This window comes from Arachis duranensis, chromosome 4, assembly GCF_000817695.3.
Source record: "Arachis duranensis cultivar V14167 chromosome 4, aradu.V14167.gnm2.J7QH, whole genome shotgun sequence".
Classification (NCBI taxonomy): Eukaryota; Viridiplantae; Streptophyta; class Magnoliopsida; order Fabales; family Fabaceae; genus Arachis; species Arachis duranensis.
In genome coordinates, this window is record NC_029775.3 from 40,949,475 (window position 1) to 40,968,164 (window position 18,690).

Sequence of the window (18,690 nt, forward strand, 5' to 3'; positions counted from 1 at the left end):
AAAAATACTAAAATTTTGGAGATAAAAATTAAAATTTAATATTAACTTTTAAGCCAATAAATAATTTCAATTTCTTAATTTTCCTCTGCGTCTCAATACCTCACCATCACCACAAACGCTAGGGTTTAGCTTCCGGGTCTCACGAAGGAATGTTATATATCCTCATCTCATTTCTTGTTAGAGTCAGACCCTCGTCTCTCATCTCCTCACATCTTCTCAGAACCAGAATCGCATGCAGCCGCACGGCCTCGTTAATCCTCATCCTCTTCTCTTCTTCTCGCAAGTTGCTGCAGGCAGCACCAGGAGCCTCCGTTTGCCGGTGACGTGACACAGTAACAACACATTGAGACATCGGGTAACTTTAGTCCTCGTAACAGAGGATCAAGGCAACTCGTTGAGGGTTTCGTAATCCATCCATCTCTCTTTCAATACTCTCCCAACTTGCCCATGCATTTTTCGGAAATAAGTCCACCCATGGAGGTAGCAACGCGATTCTCATCCCAAAATCACTTCCATCCAGACAGCTTCTTTACAAAACCCAACGTCAAACTTCCGGGTTAGTATAATTCTCCTCTAGAAACGCAATTAGAAAGGTTAAAGTGAAGCGCAATTCTGTATGGTATCTTCTTATACAGCTTGATTTTTCTATGTGCACAGTAAGACAAGCTCACCGCATCCAATGTTTTCGTATACGCTGCAATGGACCTCGGTTTCACCTCAATACAACACATTTTCCCGTTATGTCGACGAGCTTTTGAATAAGGAAATTATTCCAATGCATAGCGGCAACGACGGGGAAGCAATTGTTGCTGCTCCTGGTGGTGACGATTGTAGAACCCCACCTTTCAGACGAAAAACATTCAAAAACAAGTTTTTGAACTTCGTGCGGTTCAGTTCTGTGATCAACGATGCTGCGGAATCGTTCTTCAAGAGCGAGATAAGGAGGAGATTGTTCGTGACTGCCGTGCTGATTGTGGTTAGTCGTATTGGTTATTTCATTCCTCTTCCTGGATTTGACAGAAGGTTGATACCGCAAGACTTCCTTAGCTTTGCCTCTGGAAGTGTTGGTAAGATGCATTCTTCAATGTTATAATAAGAAACAAACACGATTGGTTTCGTTCTGTTTACTTTCTGGCTATTTGCAAAATCGAGGCTAGTTAAGGTGCTTATTTGCATTTTGATGATATTCCATCTTAAAAGTATTGAAAACAACCTAGCTTAATTGGATGAATGGATTGTAAAGAAAACAGTATCTGGGTGAAATCAACAGCATGTCCATTTCCGATTAAAAAGGAACATTTCCAAACTACTTTTTTACGGTTTATTGTTAGGCGGATTTCATGATTAGATTATTTCTTTTTCGCTTAGTTTATGGCGTGTGAATGGTTATTCATGTAGCTTATGACAGATGAACTTGGCGACTTCTCCTACGAGCTCAAGTTATCTCTTTTCCAGCTTGGAATTAGTCCCCAGATATTTGCGTCTATTATTATGCAGGTATAGTGCTCCTTTCGTGTCTTTTTAGTGTTTGGAATTTTGCTATTTTGCACCATCACGGTAGTATTCTGCATGAAACTCGTGATGTTCATCTTTTCACACAAAGTAGACCTTTGAAGAAGTTTCTCTCGATAGTTTCTAATTGAAGAAATATTTGATTTATAGATTAGTATCTTATAAAAGATAGTTATTTCTGTTATTACTATTACTACTTCTTGGAAGTACTTGATTGTAAATAGAATTGAAGTTGATCAGATGCTGCATTTTTCTTTTATATGCTATAGCAAGTACACTTTTTTCACCTCATTTCTGAGTTTTGGCCTCGTATGAATCATATTTATATACAAGATAATGCTGTCCAGGTACTGTGTCATGTTATTCCTTCTCTAGTAAAGCTCCGCAAAGAAGGTTTGGATGGACACGAGAAGATTAAGAGTTATATGTGTGTGCCTATTTATCCATCTTGAGCAGTGAGATAATTTCTTGCTACACAATTTTTTCTTATTCTCTTAATATTCTTCATGATCTATTAACTTTCAAATACGAAATGTTATACACATTTCAGATGGTGGATGTCATTTGGCTTTGCAATTTTGGAAGCTTTTATAATATCTTGCCACTCGCTTCCATATTCAATCTATGCCGCCAGCCAATGGTAATATGTATAGAAGAATAATTTTCCAAGCTATATTTCAATTTCAATCATTGTACAAAGAATTCAATCATCAGTGTTTTCCTTTCAAGTTGATATCATAAGTAAGGCTAATTAGATTATTTTCCAAGTATTTTGAATTTTGATTCCTCTCTGTATCTCTAAACATTTTTAATCATTAGTGCACATATGTGGTGCTTGCCATGGGCCATATTGCATTATTAGATTGGTTTCAAAATTCAGTTTTATTCATTATTGAATGCTTTACAATATCTCAGTCTCTTTACTGGTTTGCCATTTTACACAATCATAACGATGGTGTAACTACATTTTTTCTAAACTCAAATTATGCCGGACGGATTAGATATATTTCTTTCTTAAACATGTTTATCATTGCAGCGTCAAACATGTATTGGTGACAACCTGTTTGTTGGTTTGCGGTGCAATGACTATTACATGGATCTGTGACACTATATCAGAATCTGGATTTGGTATTCTTTCTTACCTTGAAGCTGTTACTTTAGATTCCTTGGTTGGAGTTGTCTAAGCTAGAATTCAAAGGATGACCAGAGTCTGGAGCAAATGACGGGAAAATTTATTAATTGCATCAACTATGTGCTTGTAGAAACTAACATGAGTTATTTGCTATTCAATCGAGTTTTCTTATTAGTTGAGTCATTTAGATCTCAATCCCTACATGACAGCAAACAACTTGTTAATCATGCACTTTTGTAGTTTTTCTCCTGTTTGCAATTTTTGTGGTAGGTTTTATCCCCCCCTTCTTTCCCCTTCTTTCTTTTCTCTTATAAATATTTGTGTATATAATAGTTAATGATTACTCACCCCAGAGGGCTACATATAATTTGTACAGGATGCTGGTTGTGACCTCCAATCATAAGCCATTGTAACTTTTTTGTGTAATTGAAAGATACTTGTATGCTATAATTGCCATTCTTTTGGTTGAATTCAGTGCTAGTTAGATGTTACACGGTATCCAATCACCCCAGGTGAAATGCTAGTAGTTTGTTTTACTAAATTGGATTGAAAAGAGAAAATTGTTACAAACTGATGGCAGCCTACCTTTTTCAGTCAACTTTTGCCATCCCCTCAAATTGTAGTTTAAAAATCAGTTTTTATCAAAGCCTTTAAATTTAAGAGATTGAAGGGGTGGATGGTATTTCCTGTGGAAAAGATGGTAGAATATTGCTTGTCATTTGGTTGTGAGTGGAAGAAGCCCGTGCTGCAGAAACCCCAAAAAGGAGAGAAAGATCTTAAGGAGTCTAATAGTTAGATTTTGCAATCATTAAAAAGGTTAATGTTCCAATGGTTTGACTATACATGATTCCTAGTATATGATCGAGGCATTGTTTGATCCATGTAGTCATCCCTACTTAGTGGGACAATACTATTTTGTTGTTGGTAATTTGTTAAGTATCTAAGGAAAGTGGAAAACCACACCTTAAAAGCTAGTTGTTAAGGGGGAAGAACCACTCTCCTTATATACAACATCAAGCATCCCATACTACTTGATGTGGGACTTTGAGCACCCATAATACCCAAGTCCCTAACATAATTCTGTCACAAACTTTATTATTTACAATACCTTATTTATCCCTTTTCATAGTCATCTTGCTAGTTTGTTACACATAAAATTGTAGAAATTCTTGAATTGCTGATTAGTTGTGTTGTTCAGCATATAAGTTCATAAATAGTAATCAATTCAGCAGTGTTAATTTAGCCATTCTGTTTCAGATCACCATTTTGTTTCTTTACCAAACTAATGAAAGGATGTGCAGATTTTGGTTATTCCTTTAGTTATGTTCAATAGATCTCTACTTTATCATTCAATTGATTCTTGCTGTGACTGAGACTGCTTTCTTCAGGTCAAGGTTCATCTCTCATCATATGTGTGGGAATACTCACGGGTTACGTGGAGACACTACACAAAATGATCACTCAGCTTTCCGGTACATGACAAGATGCAAATCAAAGCTTTGATATTTTGTTCCTTTGTGTTTTTCTAGTTGTCAAGCTTAAATTTTGTTGTGGAGCTCCGGTAAATTGGGGATAAAACCTTGACTGAAAGCTAACGATCCCCTTATCACTGGGATTAGGGGAAGTTCCATTTGAGCTACAGCTCATTGGATTCAAAGTTATATATATCAGGTGCCTAGAAGAATGTATCATCATGGCTATCTCTAAAGAATAAACAAAAAAGAAAAGAAAAATGACCAAAAGGATGATAAATAGATAATTTTGGATGAATGTTTTACCACTAACTGATAATGAGGACCAAAAGAGTTTAAGATATCAGTTGTAACTTGTAATGTGGAATTTGTTTAAACTGGAATTCAGTTTAGCCTGTAGTACCTTGTGTTGATGTTTTACGGATGTGATATAATTTTTATATCTAGTTAATTAAATATCATGGAATAAACACTATCTTTTTGAGTAATATCTCTTGATATTGCAGTGAATGGTCTGGGTGGTGTGACTTGGTGCCAATATCTGCTTGCAGTGTTGGGTATTTTCACCATAGTTACTATGTGGGCAGTTGTGGTAACTGAAAGTTGCAGGAAAGTAAAGCTTCAGTACTATGGTTTCAAACTTGCTTCTGCTGCAAGGTAATGGTTGAAACTTTGCTGCACCTGAAAAGTCTAGATAATCATGATTTTGGAGTTCTGATATTCATCACTTAAAATTTTTCTCAATTTTTATATGGTTGATTATTAATGGGGAAAGTTGTTCCATTCCTCTAGTTGAGAAAATGACTATTTTATTGTCTTCTGTTGTACCTTCATTGGCATAGGTATTGACAGTATATTGGAGTATTGGACTAATTTATTTTGTAGAATTAATTTCATATATACTTATGTCATTCTGAAGGATTAACTGATACTTGAGTGTACTGATGTATAATTGACTTTTCATTTCTTACTATGTTGAACAGGGAGCAATCACCAATTACTGAAGTCGAACCGTATATTCCTTTCAATATTAATCCATCTGGAATGCAACCTGTTCTTACTACCTCTTACCTCTTAGCATTTCCAAGTATTCTAGCCAGGTCTGTGCACGCTCTTTTTTAGCTTGACAACATTGCAGGTTAAATCTTGCTTTTGCTTTGCATTCTCTAATATAGCTTTTATTTATAGTCTGCTTCAATCACGTTTCTGGGAGCACGTAAAGGAGATATTGAACCCTGAAAATTCTGTTGGTGCTGAGCCATGGGTTTACTATTCAATATATGCTCTTTTTGTCTTCCTATTCAATATATTTGATATTGTAAGTTTCTTTTTGCTGATATGAGTTTCCGTTTGCATTTTCAGTAGTTTCTTGTTGATATAAACTTAAGTTTTATGAAAATAATAAAATACAGTGAAAAGTTTATAGATATGCCGTGTATAAAGCAGATTCCAGTCCGAAATTATAACATTAAGAGAAAAGTCAGCTCTTCAATTTCCTTGGATTACTAAAATGAGTTTTTTCAAATTATCTGTTGAAGGTCTCAAACTATGGAATGTCTTGTGCCACTAGTCTACTACTTATTCCAGTTATGACATTTTCAATGCAATTTAGTAATGTGTATTAGCAGTCTAGTGGTAAGACTTTGGTTATTCATGTTGTTGTTGTTGTCTTAATTTGTTGATCTCTTAGTTTGAGGTGTCATTTAACTGTGTCATAATATGTTATGATTATTAGAATGGATTCCATCTGTCTTATAACATTTTATTGTTCTTTGTCACAGGCTAACCTGCCAAAGGAAATTGCTGATTACTTAAATAAGATGGGTGCAAGAATACCAAACATAAAGCCTGGAAAGGCTACTATAGAATACCTAATAAAGATTCAGGCATCCACACGATTTTGGGGTCTGTCATTGATTAGAAAGACTTGACATTTTTCGTTAGTTTAATCCACTCTTAATATTGTTAGATTTTGGTCTCCTATCTTGTGGAACTTTTGCAGGGGGACTGCTGTTAAGTGTATTGGCCACTACATCTACTATTCTTGATCACCATTTACGGCGCATCAATGCTGGATTTGCTATTGGTTTTACCTCAGTTCTAATTATTGTAAGTACAAGAAGGGTGCATTTACTTGTACTTTTATTGTACCTGGAATGCAAACTCATCAGTATACAACCAAGAAACAAATTTGTGCCTGCTTAATCTGGCTTGAATTGTTATTTCTTTTTGGGTAATTTAAATTTAGGTGCACTATTTCTTTACTGTTACGTGGTGAGTCATCTCCCATGCATGTCACTAGGATCCTTTGAACTCTTCCTCTACTACAAATAACAGCGTTTATTCGCCATTACACTTCTAATCTAATATTGAAAGTTTCAACAATTTGAAACACGTGCTTTGTTGATGTGACCGGTATGTTCTATTCTACAGTTTGATTAACTAGTCCCTTTTGCTGCTTCAGGTTGGTTCCCTTATCGAACTTAGAAGATCATATCAAGCATATAATGTGATGCCAAGCTTAAGCAATGCTTTGAAACGTTATGGCGTATAGCATCTCTAAAGGCCATGCTGTCATACTTCTGCACCATTCTATTTAATACCTCGAGGATAATCCTTCGCTCTCTGTTGGTAAGTCGTATGAATTTCCAGGAAGCTTGTATTTCTGAGTTATACAAGTATAGCTTGTGGATCATACCGTGAGGTCAAGTAGCATACAAGGTGCTAAATGCTGCGACTAAAAGTTGATAAGTGGCAGTAGCTGATTCAAACGCCTTTTTTTTTCTCTCTTTTTAATTTATTTAATATACTGTGTGAAAAAGTTTGTTTGCTGCGAAACCGTGGCTAATATAGTTGCTGCTGCTGCAGCTGAACTTTGTACAGGGAAGTATACTAGTAGCAATATATTTTAGAATACTAATTGGGAGGCATGTCTTACTACATTTGAAGGTAATTTACTCTTACAACTGGATGAAATGCCATGTGAGGCCTTTTCGCTTGACTAAGTAGCATTTCGCATCTCTGTATGCTTAAACTAAACATGAAAGAGATACCTTTCCAAAAAAGGAAAATACCTTCTAATACTTCCGTCTTTTGCATTATTGTACCTATAATGCACATTATACATGTCTATTGGCACTCCTTAATTACTGTGGCATAAAGTTTAGTGGAATAGACCGAAACCTAAAGAATGGGAGTTGGGTTATTAATTCATTTTGTTGCCTATCCTAAATCAAAAAGAACAAAAAACGAGGATTTTGGTGGAGTAAGATATGATGCACGGATACTAATATAGAAACGGGACATGAAACGACGGAGCACGTGCGGACACGAATTTTAAAATCGTATAAGATACGAGGACACAAATGTATAAAATATAAAGTATTTTTTAGATAAATTGTAATATTTTGATATTTTATTAATAGTAACGTATAAATTAATATTTAATATCTTTTAATTATATAAATCATTTAAAATATTTTTTATTTTAATAAATAATAATATATATTACTAAATTTATTTTAATAATACATATTAAGAATTTTTTTAGGTGTCTCCAAGCGAGTTTTGAGAAAAATTTTATCTTTTTATTAAGAACAAGGTTGGACATAGTAGACATGCAACGTGGATGAGTGTCGATAAGTATAATGTTCAAAATGTGTTCGACACGTGGGCACGATAACTTAGCGAATTGTTTATGTTTTATAGAGTAAGATTGATGTAATTTCATTAGGTGGTGTTTGCTTAAAGAGAGTGGGACTGCTTATAGAGAGTGGGATTGGAACGTAGTATTATATTTGGTGGTGAGAGATTGGAACTAAAATTTTATTTTATTAAATACATAGGATTAAAATTTTTGAGGACGGATACTAAAATTTTAATATATCTTCTCAAAAATATTTTTATTTAACTTTTTAAATTTACCTGTTAATGTTCATATTTATCTTAAACTAAATATAATATTGAGATGTAATTCAATTTGTTATATTTTACATCAAAACATAATAGACTTAATTTAGTCTATTTTTTAGTTTTTGTTTTACCGTCTCGGTCTCTCATTTTTAGTCTTCCGTCTTAACACAGCTTTATATCTTAGGATCCCAACTTTTATTCACTTTTTTGTTGATTTTCATGCTTTTATATCTTAGGATCCCAACTTTTATTCACTTTTTTGTTAATTTTCATGCTTCTATTTAGATGACAACAATTTTGAATTCTCCTTTAAGCTCTAAATCCTTGTTCGAGATTCCTTAATTTGAGCCTTATACTACCTCCGGATCTCAAATCTTAACATTTCTTCCACCATGAGCCTTGGTTCTTGTTGTCAACTAATATTTGACTCTTCTTTACTCTTCAATTCACAAATATCTCGAAGTTGACTATCCGTTTCTAATAAAGTATATTGATGTGGGCTGAGAAAGTACCTAGTAGAAAGAGTTACCCATTCAAATAGTGTGTTGGATGGTGACTTAGTAAGAAAGTATTAAAGGATTTGTGAATGTGATTTTTACTTCCTTTAGTTTTTCTTTGATAACCTCCACTTCTTGGTTACCAACTTCATTTGTATCATCTTCATTGCTGAAAGTGTGTTTTGAAAGTTGTGCATGTTCCTTCTCAACATCAATTTTACATCCAACGGAAGGTTCAAAAAGATCATCGAGGTCATTGGTTGTTGCAGAAGTATCCTCAATGATAGAATTCATCTCTTGCTCAACTCTTCCTAACTTTGAGGACAATGTCGAGGATGAAAATTATTTGAATATGGGATTGAGGTTCATAATTATAGCAAGGACCATTATAGTCATATGGTTAGTGTGTACCATAGCATGGATTGGATAGAAACCGATCCAATCCAAATTATAAAAAATTATATATATTTTACCTATCAAATTGTTTTGAATCTATGATACACTGACACGGACACGGGATATGATATGACACAGGACATGTCGACATACGGATTTTAAAATTTTATAAGGCATGGGAACACGTATATATATAAAATATGAAGTATTTTTCAGATAAATTTTAATAATATTTTATTAATATTAAAACATAAAGTAATTTTTTAATTATTTTTAATGTTTTATTTTAATCAAATAATAATATTTCTAAATTTATTTAAAAAATACATGTTAAAAATAAGGTTGGACACACTCACAAGTGATGATATTTAGGTTGTCTAAGCATGTCTAGAGAAAAATTTTTTATTTTTATTTTAATTGAATTTTTTTAACTTTGACACATAAGAAGACACCTATGATCCACGGACACTGACATGGATATAGGACACGACACGAGATGGGACACATGGACACACGAATTTAAAATTCTTATAAGACATAGGAAAATGACATGTATATAAAATATAAAGTATTTTTTAGATAAACTATAATGATATTATAGTATTTATTGATATTAAAATATAAATTAATTTTCTAATTAGTTTTAATATTTTTAATTATATAAATTAGTAAAAATATCTTTTGTTTTAATAATTCATAATATAATTATTTTTAAAAGCTCATTTCAAAAATACATGTTAAGAATAAGAATTAACACGCTGACACGTAATAGTATTTAAGTGTATCTAAATATGTTTGACATTTTTTTATTTTTTATTAAAATGGGCTAGACACAGAAAAAACACTTATTAGGCGAATATCGAAGAGTGTCATGTTTGAAATGTGTCTGACATGCAGACATGGTAAAAGAGAAGTTTATGTAATTCATAGAAAGGCACTTCTATACGCGTTTTTCAAGTGGATAGTGTTTTACTGTTTTTGCATTTCATGTCTTCTTTCATGAAATATTCTTATTGTTTTAGCCCCTCCTTCAATAAAAACTATAATTATTAAAATCGAACCGAATTGGTCGGTTTGACCGAAAAATCAATGAATTGGACTGATACTTAAACCAATACGAACCGAGCAAATTCGGAGTGAACCGACGAAAATCGGTCAAATTCAGTAAAGACCGATCTGATTGAACCGTTTAAAATCAGATCGAATTGGCCGGTTGATAAACCACAATTTTATGGTTTATTTTGTATTAAATTTGGTGGATTTTGTCAACTTTTTTTCCATTTATTCACTAAAATTGCATGGTTTCATGAATTCTCCTAATTGTGCTTAATGGTTAAAAAGATGCTTTTTAGGCCTTTAATTAGTCAAATTTAATTCACTTTTGATTCCACTTGATGCCTTGATATGTTTGTTAGTGATTTCAGGATTAAAAGGGCAAGGGAATGGATCGAGAAAGTGAAGAGAAAAGCATGCAAAATGGAGAATTCTTGGAAAATAAGGATTTGGAAGATTCAAGACGATGTGTACGCGTGAGGAGGAAATCTGCCAGTCGACGCGTGCGCGTAAACCACGCGCACGCGTGATATTGGTCACGTGATCTCAATAAAGTGAATATGCTGGGGGCGATTTCTGAGCTCAAGGGGCCCAAATCCAACTCATTTCTGATGCTTTTGAACCCAAAGATTAGAGGGGGATGAACCAAGTAGTGATAGTTTAGTTTTCACCATGCTTTAGGATAAGTTTCTAGAGAGAGAAGCTCTCTCTTCTCTCTAAAATTAGGTTAGATTTAGGTTAGAATTCTCTTAGATATAGGGTTTAATTCTTGCTTTGATTTAGTTTTCCTTTTTAATTTCTTGTTATTACATCTTTGCTCTTTTAGTTTTACTTGTCATTCCCTTTATTTTGTTGCTTTTATGATTATGAACTCTTGTTGATTCTACTTTCATTTAATGCAATTTCATATTTTATGTTCTTTTATTGTTTATTTGAATTCTTATTTTTATTTTCTTGCATTGGGTAGTTGTAGATTTTATATTCTTGCAATGTTACTATACTTTTCTTTTATGCCTTCCATGTATTTGATACAATGCTTGGTTGGTTTTTAGAGTAGATTTTGGTACTCTTGGCTAGTGATTGAGGACTTAGGTCCCTTGAGATTATTGATGTCCAGTTCCATTGGTGATTTAGGGTTGTTAATTGGTTCTAGGACCAATTATGTCCACTTGACTTTCCTTCAATTGTTAGAGGATAACTAAGTGGAATTAATCCTTTGTAATCACCATGTTGTGGTCAATGGTCCAAGATAGGAATCCTAGACTCTTGATCCTTGCCATGAGTAGCCTTTTAGCATTTATATTTCTTTAGATATTGAACACTTCATTGCAATTCCTAGGGAGAACGACTCGGGATTAATACTGCCAGTTATTTTGATTTGTATTGTGACAACCTTTTTAAACTTTGATTGGGGATTGATTGTTGGTTTGGACTATGCTTGTAACGAAATTCTTTTGAAAAATTCTAGATTGACATTTATCCCTCATCAGTTTTTAGCGCTGTTGTCGGGAAATTGCAATGGTGTTATATTATTGGCTATTGTGAATATGTTCATATTGTGAATATCTTGCTTTTTGGTTATTCCTTGGTTTGCTAGTAATTAGGAGTTTGCTTTTTTGACATTCTTGTTTTTATTTCCTCTTTTCCATATGAATTTTCATCCTTGTGGTTTTGGATATGGTTATGACTATGTTGTAGGTAATGAAAACTTTAATGATGGCTCACATTATGAGAGGGAAGAATTCTTGAGAAGAGAGCCACATCCATATGAGCAATCATCATGGCAACATCCTCAACCAAGCTACTATGATTGCAATCCCTCCTATGATGCATATCATTCCAATGGATATGATGGTTCCTATCATGATTATGCCATTCAATAACCATCATTCCATGCACCATACTCTGAACATGGTCCTCAAACACTATCATTCCAATCACCATACTCTCAATCCACATCCTATTTCCACCAATTACCTCCACACAACCCAAATCCATATCCTCCCTATGCACACACTTATGACCATTATGAACAAGCACCCATTGAACCACCACCACTCCAACATATTTACCCTCACAACCCTTCTTCTCCCTCCAACGAAGCTCCCACAGACGATACCCTTGGTATTATTCTTCAAGAGAAAAGAGAGCTTCAAACCACACTTGACTCTACCCTCCAAGAGCTTATGTCCCTCCTACCTCTACTATCCAACCAAATCCAAAATCCCTCTCAACCTCAAAGCTCTAGTACACTTCCTTTACAACCACATGATGAACTCTCCTCCCCACCACAATCTTCCATGGAAGAATACTCATATCCATCAATCCATGAGCAATATGATCCCAATTATGCTAGAGAAGTGGAACAAGAGAAAAGGGATCGTCTCAAAGAATTAATGGATCGGATTCAAGCAACCATACTTCAAAAGAAGCAAGAGGAGGGTCAAAAGGTGGAGGAAGTAGAGACCCTTGAAGATAAAGGAATAGTTGAAGATCTAGGAGAGGTTGAACAAGAGGCAAGTTCCAACATTGAAGACAACTCTACACCAAATGACATTGGTGACCTTGTTGAAGCTTCTTCCATTGGATGTGAAATTGATGTTGAAGTGGACTTCGCACAACCTCCAAAATTTGATGTGAATGATGACGAAGAAGATTTAGAGGAGGTTAACGGAGAAAAGCTACAAAGTGTTGAAGTGGACTTCACAAAACCTCTAAAATTTGATTTGATTGATGATGAGAAAGAATTGGAAGAAGTTGACAAACAAGTGGACGTTGAAAAAAGTTGTCAAAAGGTAGAAGTTATCAAGGAGGAGTCAAAAGGAGTGGAGTTCACATTGTCAAGGATATTGGATATCTTCCTTGCTAAGTCACTATCCAAATTACAAATTGAATGGATAATAATCTCATCCTTTAATTTTCTTGGCGCATATCAATATGCTTTGTTAGAAACGGATGGTCAACTTAAGACTATTTGTGGGTTAGAAAGTATAAAAGAGTTGGATATTGGTTGGCATCTAGAATCAAGGTGCATAGTGGATGGAAGCTCAAACTTTGAGGTTCAAAGGTGGAGTGGAACTCAAATCAAAGGATTTAGGATGAAGATTAGAAGTTCTAAGGAGAATTCGAGAAGCTTACCTCCCGAGTGGAATCACAAGAATTAATTAGAAGATGGGTGTGAAAACAAAGTATGGGATCCCGGATTATTGCATGAGGATCAACTTTGGGACTCATAGCTTGTTCGGAACTCCATCAAGGCTTAGTACAATCAATTAGTAATCTTGGAGCAATTTGGAGATCCAAGTATTGTTGGAAGTTCAAGGACCAATACAAGCATAAGCCGCCATGACAAAGAGCTCCCCATAAGTCTAACTAAAGGACAATAAATAAAAGTATTAGGTGGGAGACACACCACCATGGTAACCTCTTTCTATTCTTTTGTAGATATAATCAATGAATGAATTGAGTTGCCATTGTTAGAATGATTCACCATAAGCAAAAAGAGAAGTAATAGAAAAAGAACATGCAGCAGCCGGTTGATCCACCAGCTGGTGGTGGCAATCCGGAAAGTCATCGTACCCCCTTGCTCATCTTTGAATGCACCGAGGATGGTGCAAACTTTTAAGTGTGGAGAGGTCGTCCGACCGATCGGCGATTTTTGGGTGACAAATTTCTAATTCCAACACTTTTGCATTTCATTTTTCTGTTATTCTTAGGTCGTTTAGAATTCTTAGTTGCATTTTCTAAGTTGCATATATACATAATAAACTTAGTCAAAATAATGAAATTTTCCAAGAAAACTCTTCTTATATAGGGCATTGACATCCCAATTAATTTGAATTAAAATTTTTGTTGAACTTGCTTGAAGAATTAATTTTGGAACATGGTTTTTGAGCTAAGAACACATAAGCTTATGAGTTTTGAGCCTAATTGTGTGGTTACATCATATAACCACTATTTTTCTTCTCGTGTGTATTATTCTCTTTCTATAATTGTAATCTTTAATTTATTTGATTCTTTATGTCCATTATTTTGTGTATGAATGCATTTATATGATTGAGGCTTCATTTCGTTAGCTCACTTATCCAAATGGCCTTACATTTATCCACCTTTGTTAGCCTATTTTGAGCCTATTTCACTCCTTTGTTCTTAATTTTTGCAAATCACTAACCCTGAAGTGAAAAATAATAAATGTCCTTTAATTTGGATCTTTTATTAGTTTAGGCTAGTGAGTGTGTGTATCATCTAAGTGTAGAGAGATTTGGGAACATTGGTTGAGATAAAAGTAATTTTTGTATTTTGTTGAAGATCTTGGGAATTGGGTATATACTCATGCATTAAATGTTTAAACCATATGCATTGGTACCTTTGTATATAATTCATCAAAAAAAGAGAAAAACAAAAGAAAAATAAAAGGAAAAAATGTAGAAAAAGAAAAAGAAAAAAATAAAAAGAAAAGAAAAGAAAAAGAAAGCAATAAAAAGGGGACAAAATACCCCAAAGTAAAGTTCAATAATAATCAATGCATGTCTTGTGATAAAAAAGATAATGCATGAGTATGTGAAAAAGTGAAGAATGGGTAGTTAGGTTTGCTTTGAATTGTATAGCTTGTTGCATATGTTAGGTGAGAGCTTAAGTTAATCAAAAATTCAAATTTCAAGCTCACTTAGCCATCTATATATCCTTACCTTGAACCTAGTCCCATTACAACCTACAAAAAAGTCCTCATGATATTTGTATGCATACATTGAATAATTGTTGATTGTTAGATGAATAACAAATCTTAGAAAGTATGATTAGAGGAGAATTGAGTGAATCAACCCTATACACTTGAGCGACTAAAGCGGATACACATCCAGTGAGAGTTTGATTGCTCAATTACATGCTTTCACCTATTATTATCTCTTATCTTGCAAGTTTGAAATTCTTTTCAATAACTAAATTCAATTGTGAATTTGATTTGATTGTAATTGCTTTAGCTCTTATGTTTATATATGTATTCTTGGAAATTGATTTATTTTGACCAAGTAGTTGCATGTATTTAGACAGATTGCATGTAGATAGATTGCATTTAGATAGTTTGCATCGAATAAATGTTCATACCTCCTTTCTTGTCTTTCTTGGTTTAGCTTAAGAATATGCTATTGTTTAAGTGTGGAGAGGTTGATAAATGGTGGACGAAATTGTGATCATCAACTATGGCTCCAATAATTTGGTAGCTCTCACACGTGAATTACACTTAGTCACAACTCCGCACAACTAACCAGCAAGTGCACTAGGTCATCCAAGTAATAACTTACGTGAGGAAGGGTCGATCCCACGGAGATTGTTAGTATGAAGCAAGCTATGGTCATCTTGTAAATCCCAGTCAGGTAGATTTAACTAATTTAAGAGATTATTGGTTTAAATAAAAATAATAAAATAAACAGAAAATAAAGATAAAGTTACTCATGTAATCCAATGGTGGGAATTTCAAATAGGTGCATGGAGGTGCTGTGTTCCTTCTGAATCTCTACTTTCTTATTACATTCATCCAATCCTTCTTACTCCTTTCCATGGCGAGCTGTATGTAGGGCATCACCGTTGTCAATGGCTACATCCAATCCTCTCAGTGAAAAAGGTCCAAATGCTCTCTCACAGCACGGCTAATCATCTGTCGGTTCTCAATCAGGTTGGAGTAGAATCCAGTGATTCTTTTGCGTCTGTCACTAACGCCCAGGCTTCTGGAGTTTGAAGCTCATCACAATCATTCAATGTCGGAATCCTACTCGGAATACCACAGACAAGGTTAGACTTTCTGAATTCCCATGAATGCCTCCATCAATTCTAGCTTATACCACGAAGATTCTGATTAAGGAATCCAAGGATATACGCCCGGCCTAAGGTAGAACGGAAGTGGTCGTCAGTCACGCGCGTTCATAGGTGAGAATGATGATGAGTGTCACGGATCATCACATTCATCAAGTTAAAGTGCAACGAATATCTTAGAATAGGAATAAGTCGAATTGAATAGAAAATAATAGTAATTGCATTAAAACTTGAGGTACAGCAGAGCTCCACACCCTTAATCTATGGTGTGTAGAAACTCCACCGTTGAAAATACATAAGTGAAAGAGGTTCAGGCATGGCCGAATGGCCAGCCCCCATGAAGGTCTAAGGACTAGGCGTCCAGAGATAAATAATAAAATAAAACTGAGACCAAAGATATCTAATACAATAGTAAACTATCCTATTTATACTAAACTAGCTACTAGGGTTTACAGAAGTAAGTAATTGATGCATAAATCCACTTCCAGGGCCCACCTGGTGTATGTTTGGGCTGAGCTTGATCTATCCATGAGCTGAGGCTTCTTTTGGTGTTAAACGCCAAGTTGTAACGTGTTTTGGGCGTTCAACTCTGGTTCGTGACGTGTTTCTGGCGTTTGACTCCAGACAGCAACATGAAACTGGCGTTGAGCGCTAGTTTACGTCATCTAATTACGAATAAAGTATAGACTATTATATATTGCTGGAAAGCTCTGGATGTCTACTTTCCAAAGCCGTTAAGAGTGCACCATTTGAAGTTCTGTAGCTCCAGAAAATCCATTTTGAGTGCAGAGAGGTCAGATTCCAACAGCATCAGCAGTCCTTTGTCAGCCTTCTTATCAGAGTTTTTTTCAGGTCCCTCAATTTAAGCCAAAAAATACCTGAAATCACAGAAAAACACAAAAACTCATAGTAAAGTCCAGAAATGTGAATTTAGCATAAAAACTAATGAAAACATCCCTAAAAATAACTAGATCATGCTAAAAATTATCTAAAAACAATGCCAAAAAGCGTATAAGTTATCCGCTCATCAATAAACCACAATTTTATGGTTTATTTTGTATTGAATTCGGTGAATTTTGTCAAATTTTCTCCCATTTATTCACTAAAATAGCATGGTTCTTGAATTTCTCCTAATTGTGCTTAATGGTTAAAAACATGCTTTTTAAGCCTTTAATTAGTCAAATTTAATTCACTTTTGATTCCACTTGATGCCTTGATATGTTTGTTAGTGATTTTATGATTAAAAGGGCAAGGAATGGATCGAGAAAGTGAAGAGAAAAGCATGCAAGATGGAGAATTCATGGAAAATAAGGATTTGGAAGATTCAAGGCGACGCGTACGTGTGACCAACGCGTACGCGTGAGGAGGAATTCTGCCAAGCGACGCGCGCATGTAAACCATGCGCACGCGTGATTTTGGTCATGTGACCTCATCAAAGTGAATACGCTGGGGGCAATTTCTGAGCTTGAGGAGGCCCAAATCTAGCTCATTTCTGAAGCTTTTGAACCCAAGGATTGGAGGCGGATGAACCAAGTAGTGATAGTTTAGTTTTCACCATGCTTTATGATAGGTTTCTAGAGAGAGAAGCTCTCTCTTCTCTCTAGAATTAGGTTAGATTTAGGTTTGAATTCTCTTAGATCTAGGGTTTAATTCTTGCTTTGATTTAGTTTTCCCTTTTAATTTCTTGTTATTACACCTTTACTCTTCTAGTTTTACTTGTCGTTCCCTTTATTTTGTTGCTTTTATGATTATGAACTCTTGTTGATTTTACTTTCATTTAATGCAATTTCATGTTTTATGTTCTTTTATTGTTTAATTGAAGTCTTATTGTTATTTTCTTGCATTGGGTAGTTGTAGATTTTATATTCTTACAACTATGCTTTTCTTTTATGCCTTCCAAGTGTTTGATACAATGCTTGGTTAGTTTTTAGAGTAGATTTTGGTACTCTTGGCTAGTGATTGAGGACTTAGGTCCCTTGAGATTATTGATGTCCAGTTCCATTGGTAATTTAGGGTTGTTAATTGGTTCTAGGACCAATTATGTTCACTTGACTTTTCTTCAATTGTTAAAGGATAACTAAGTGGAATTAATCCTTTGTAATCACCATGTTGTGGTCAATGGTCCAAGATAGGAAACCTTGACTCTTGATCCTTGCCATGAGTAGCCTTTTAGTATTTATATTTCTTTAATTGTTGGTTTTATTTTTTTGTCTATTATTCAAAACCTCAATATCCCTTCATAGCTAATAATTGAGCATTTCATTGCAATTCCTAAGGAGAATGACCCGAGATTAATACTCCCGGTTATTTTGATTTGTATTGTGGCAACCTTTTTAAACTTTGATTGGAAATTAATTATTGGTTCGGACTTTGCTTGCAATGAAATTCTTTTAAAAAAATTTAGACCAACATTTATCCCTCATCACTGATTTGAACGAAAAATTGATAAATCGAATACTTGAATCGATACGAATCAATCAAATCCGGGATGAACCGACAAAAATCGGTCAAATTTAATAAAGTCCGATCCGCTTGAACCGTTTAAAATTTATAATTTTCTCAAAATGATTGAGATGGGTGCAAGCCCCTGTTTTTAATGAAAGGGATGTCATTCACAGCCACTCATGTTTCTTGTTAATATATTTACAAATTATAATACATACACTCATTCTTATAAATATTAAGTATGAATCATAGTTTTAATATTTTTTAAAATCTATTTTTATATATTCCGTGCTCCAGATACTAGAAAATAATATATGACGGGGTAAAACTATCTCTATCAAGATAACAGATCCTTTATTTTTGTTCTGTATTTGTAATAAGATCAATTAGAACAAGTCACACACTCATATTCCGGAAATAAAAAAAGAACGAAATTCCACGGTCAAACTACCAAATTCAAAAT

At 34.4% G+C, this 18,690-nt stretch overlaps 1 protein-coding gene across 1 annotated transcript; it reads left to right on the forward strand.

Annotated features, from left to right (window-relative positions):
* Positions 1-739: 739 nt before the first annotated feature.
* Positions 740-7,082, forward strand: LOC107484373 (preprotein translocase subunit SCY2, chloroplastic). The gene is made up of 12 exons (XM_016104967.3): positions 740-1,067; positions 1,409-1,497; positions 1,860-1,939; positions 2,063-2,152; positions 2,549-2,640; positions 4,033-4,116; positions 4,623-4,773; positions 5,100-5,216; positions 5,305-5,434; positions 5,898-6,021; positions 6,119-6,225; positions 6,581-7,082. Exons 1-12 carry the CDS (start codon positions 776-778, stop codon positions 6,668-6,670), a joined length of 1,446 nt encoding a protein of 481 aa, XP_015960453.3. The 5' UTR covers positions 740-775; the 3' UTR covers positions 6,671-7,082.
* Positions 7,083-18,690: the final 11,608 nt, after the last annotated feature.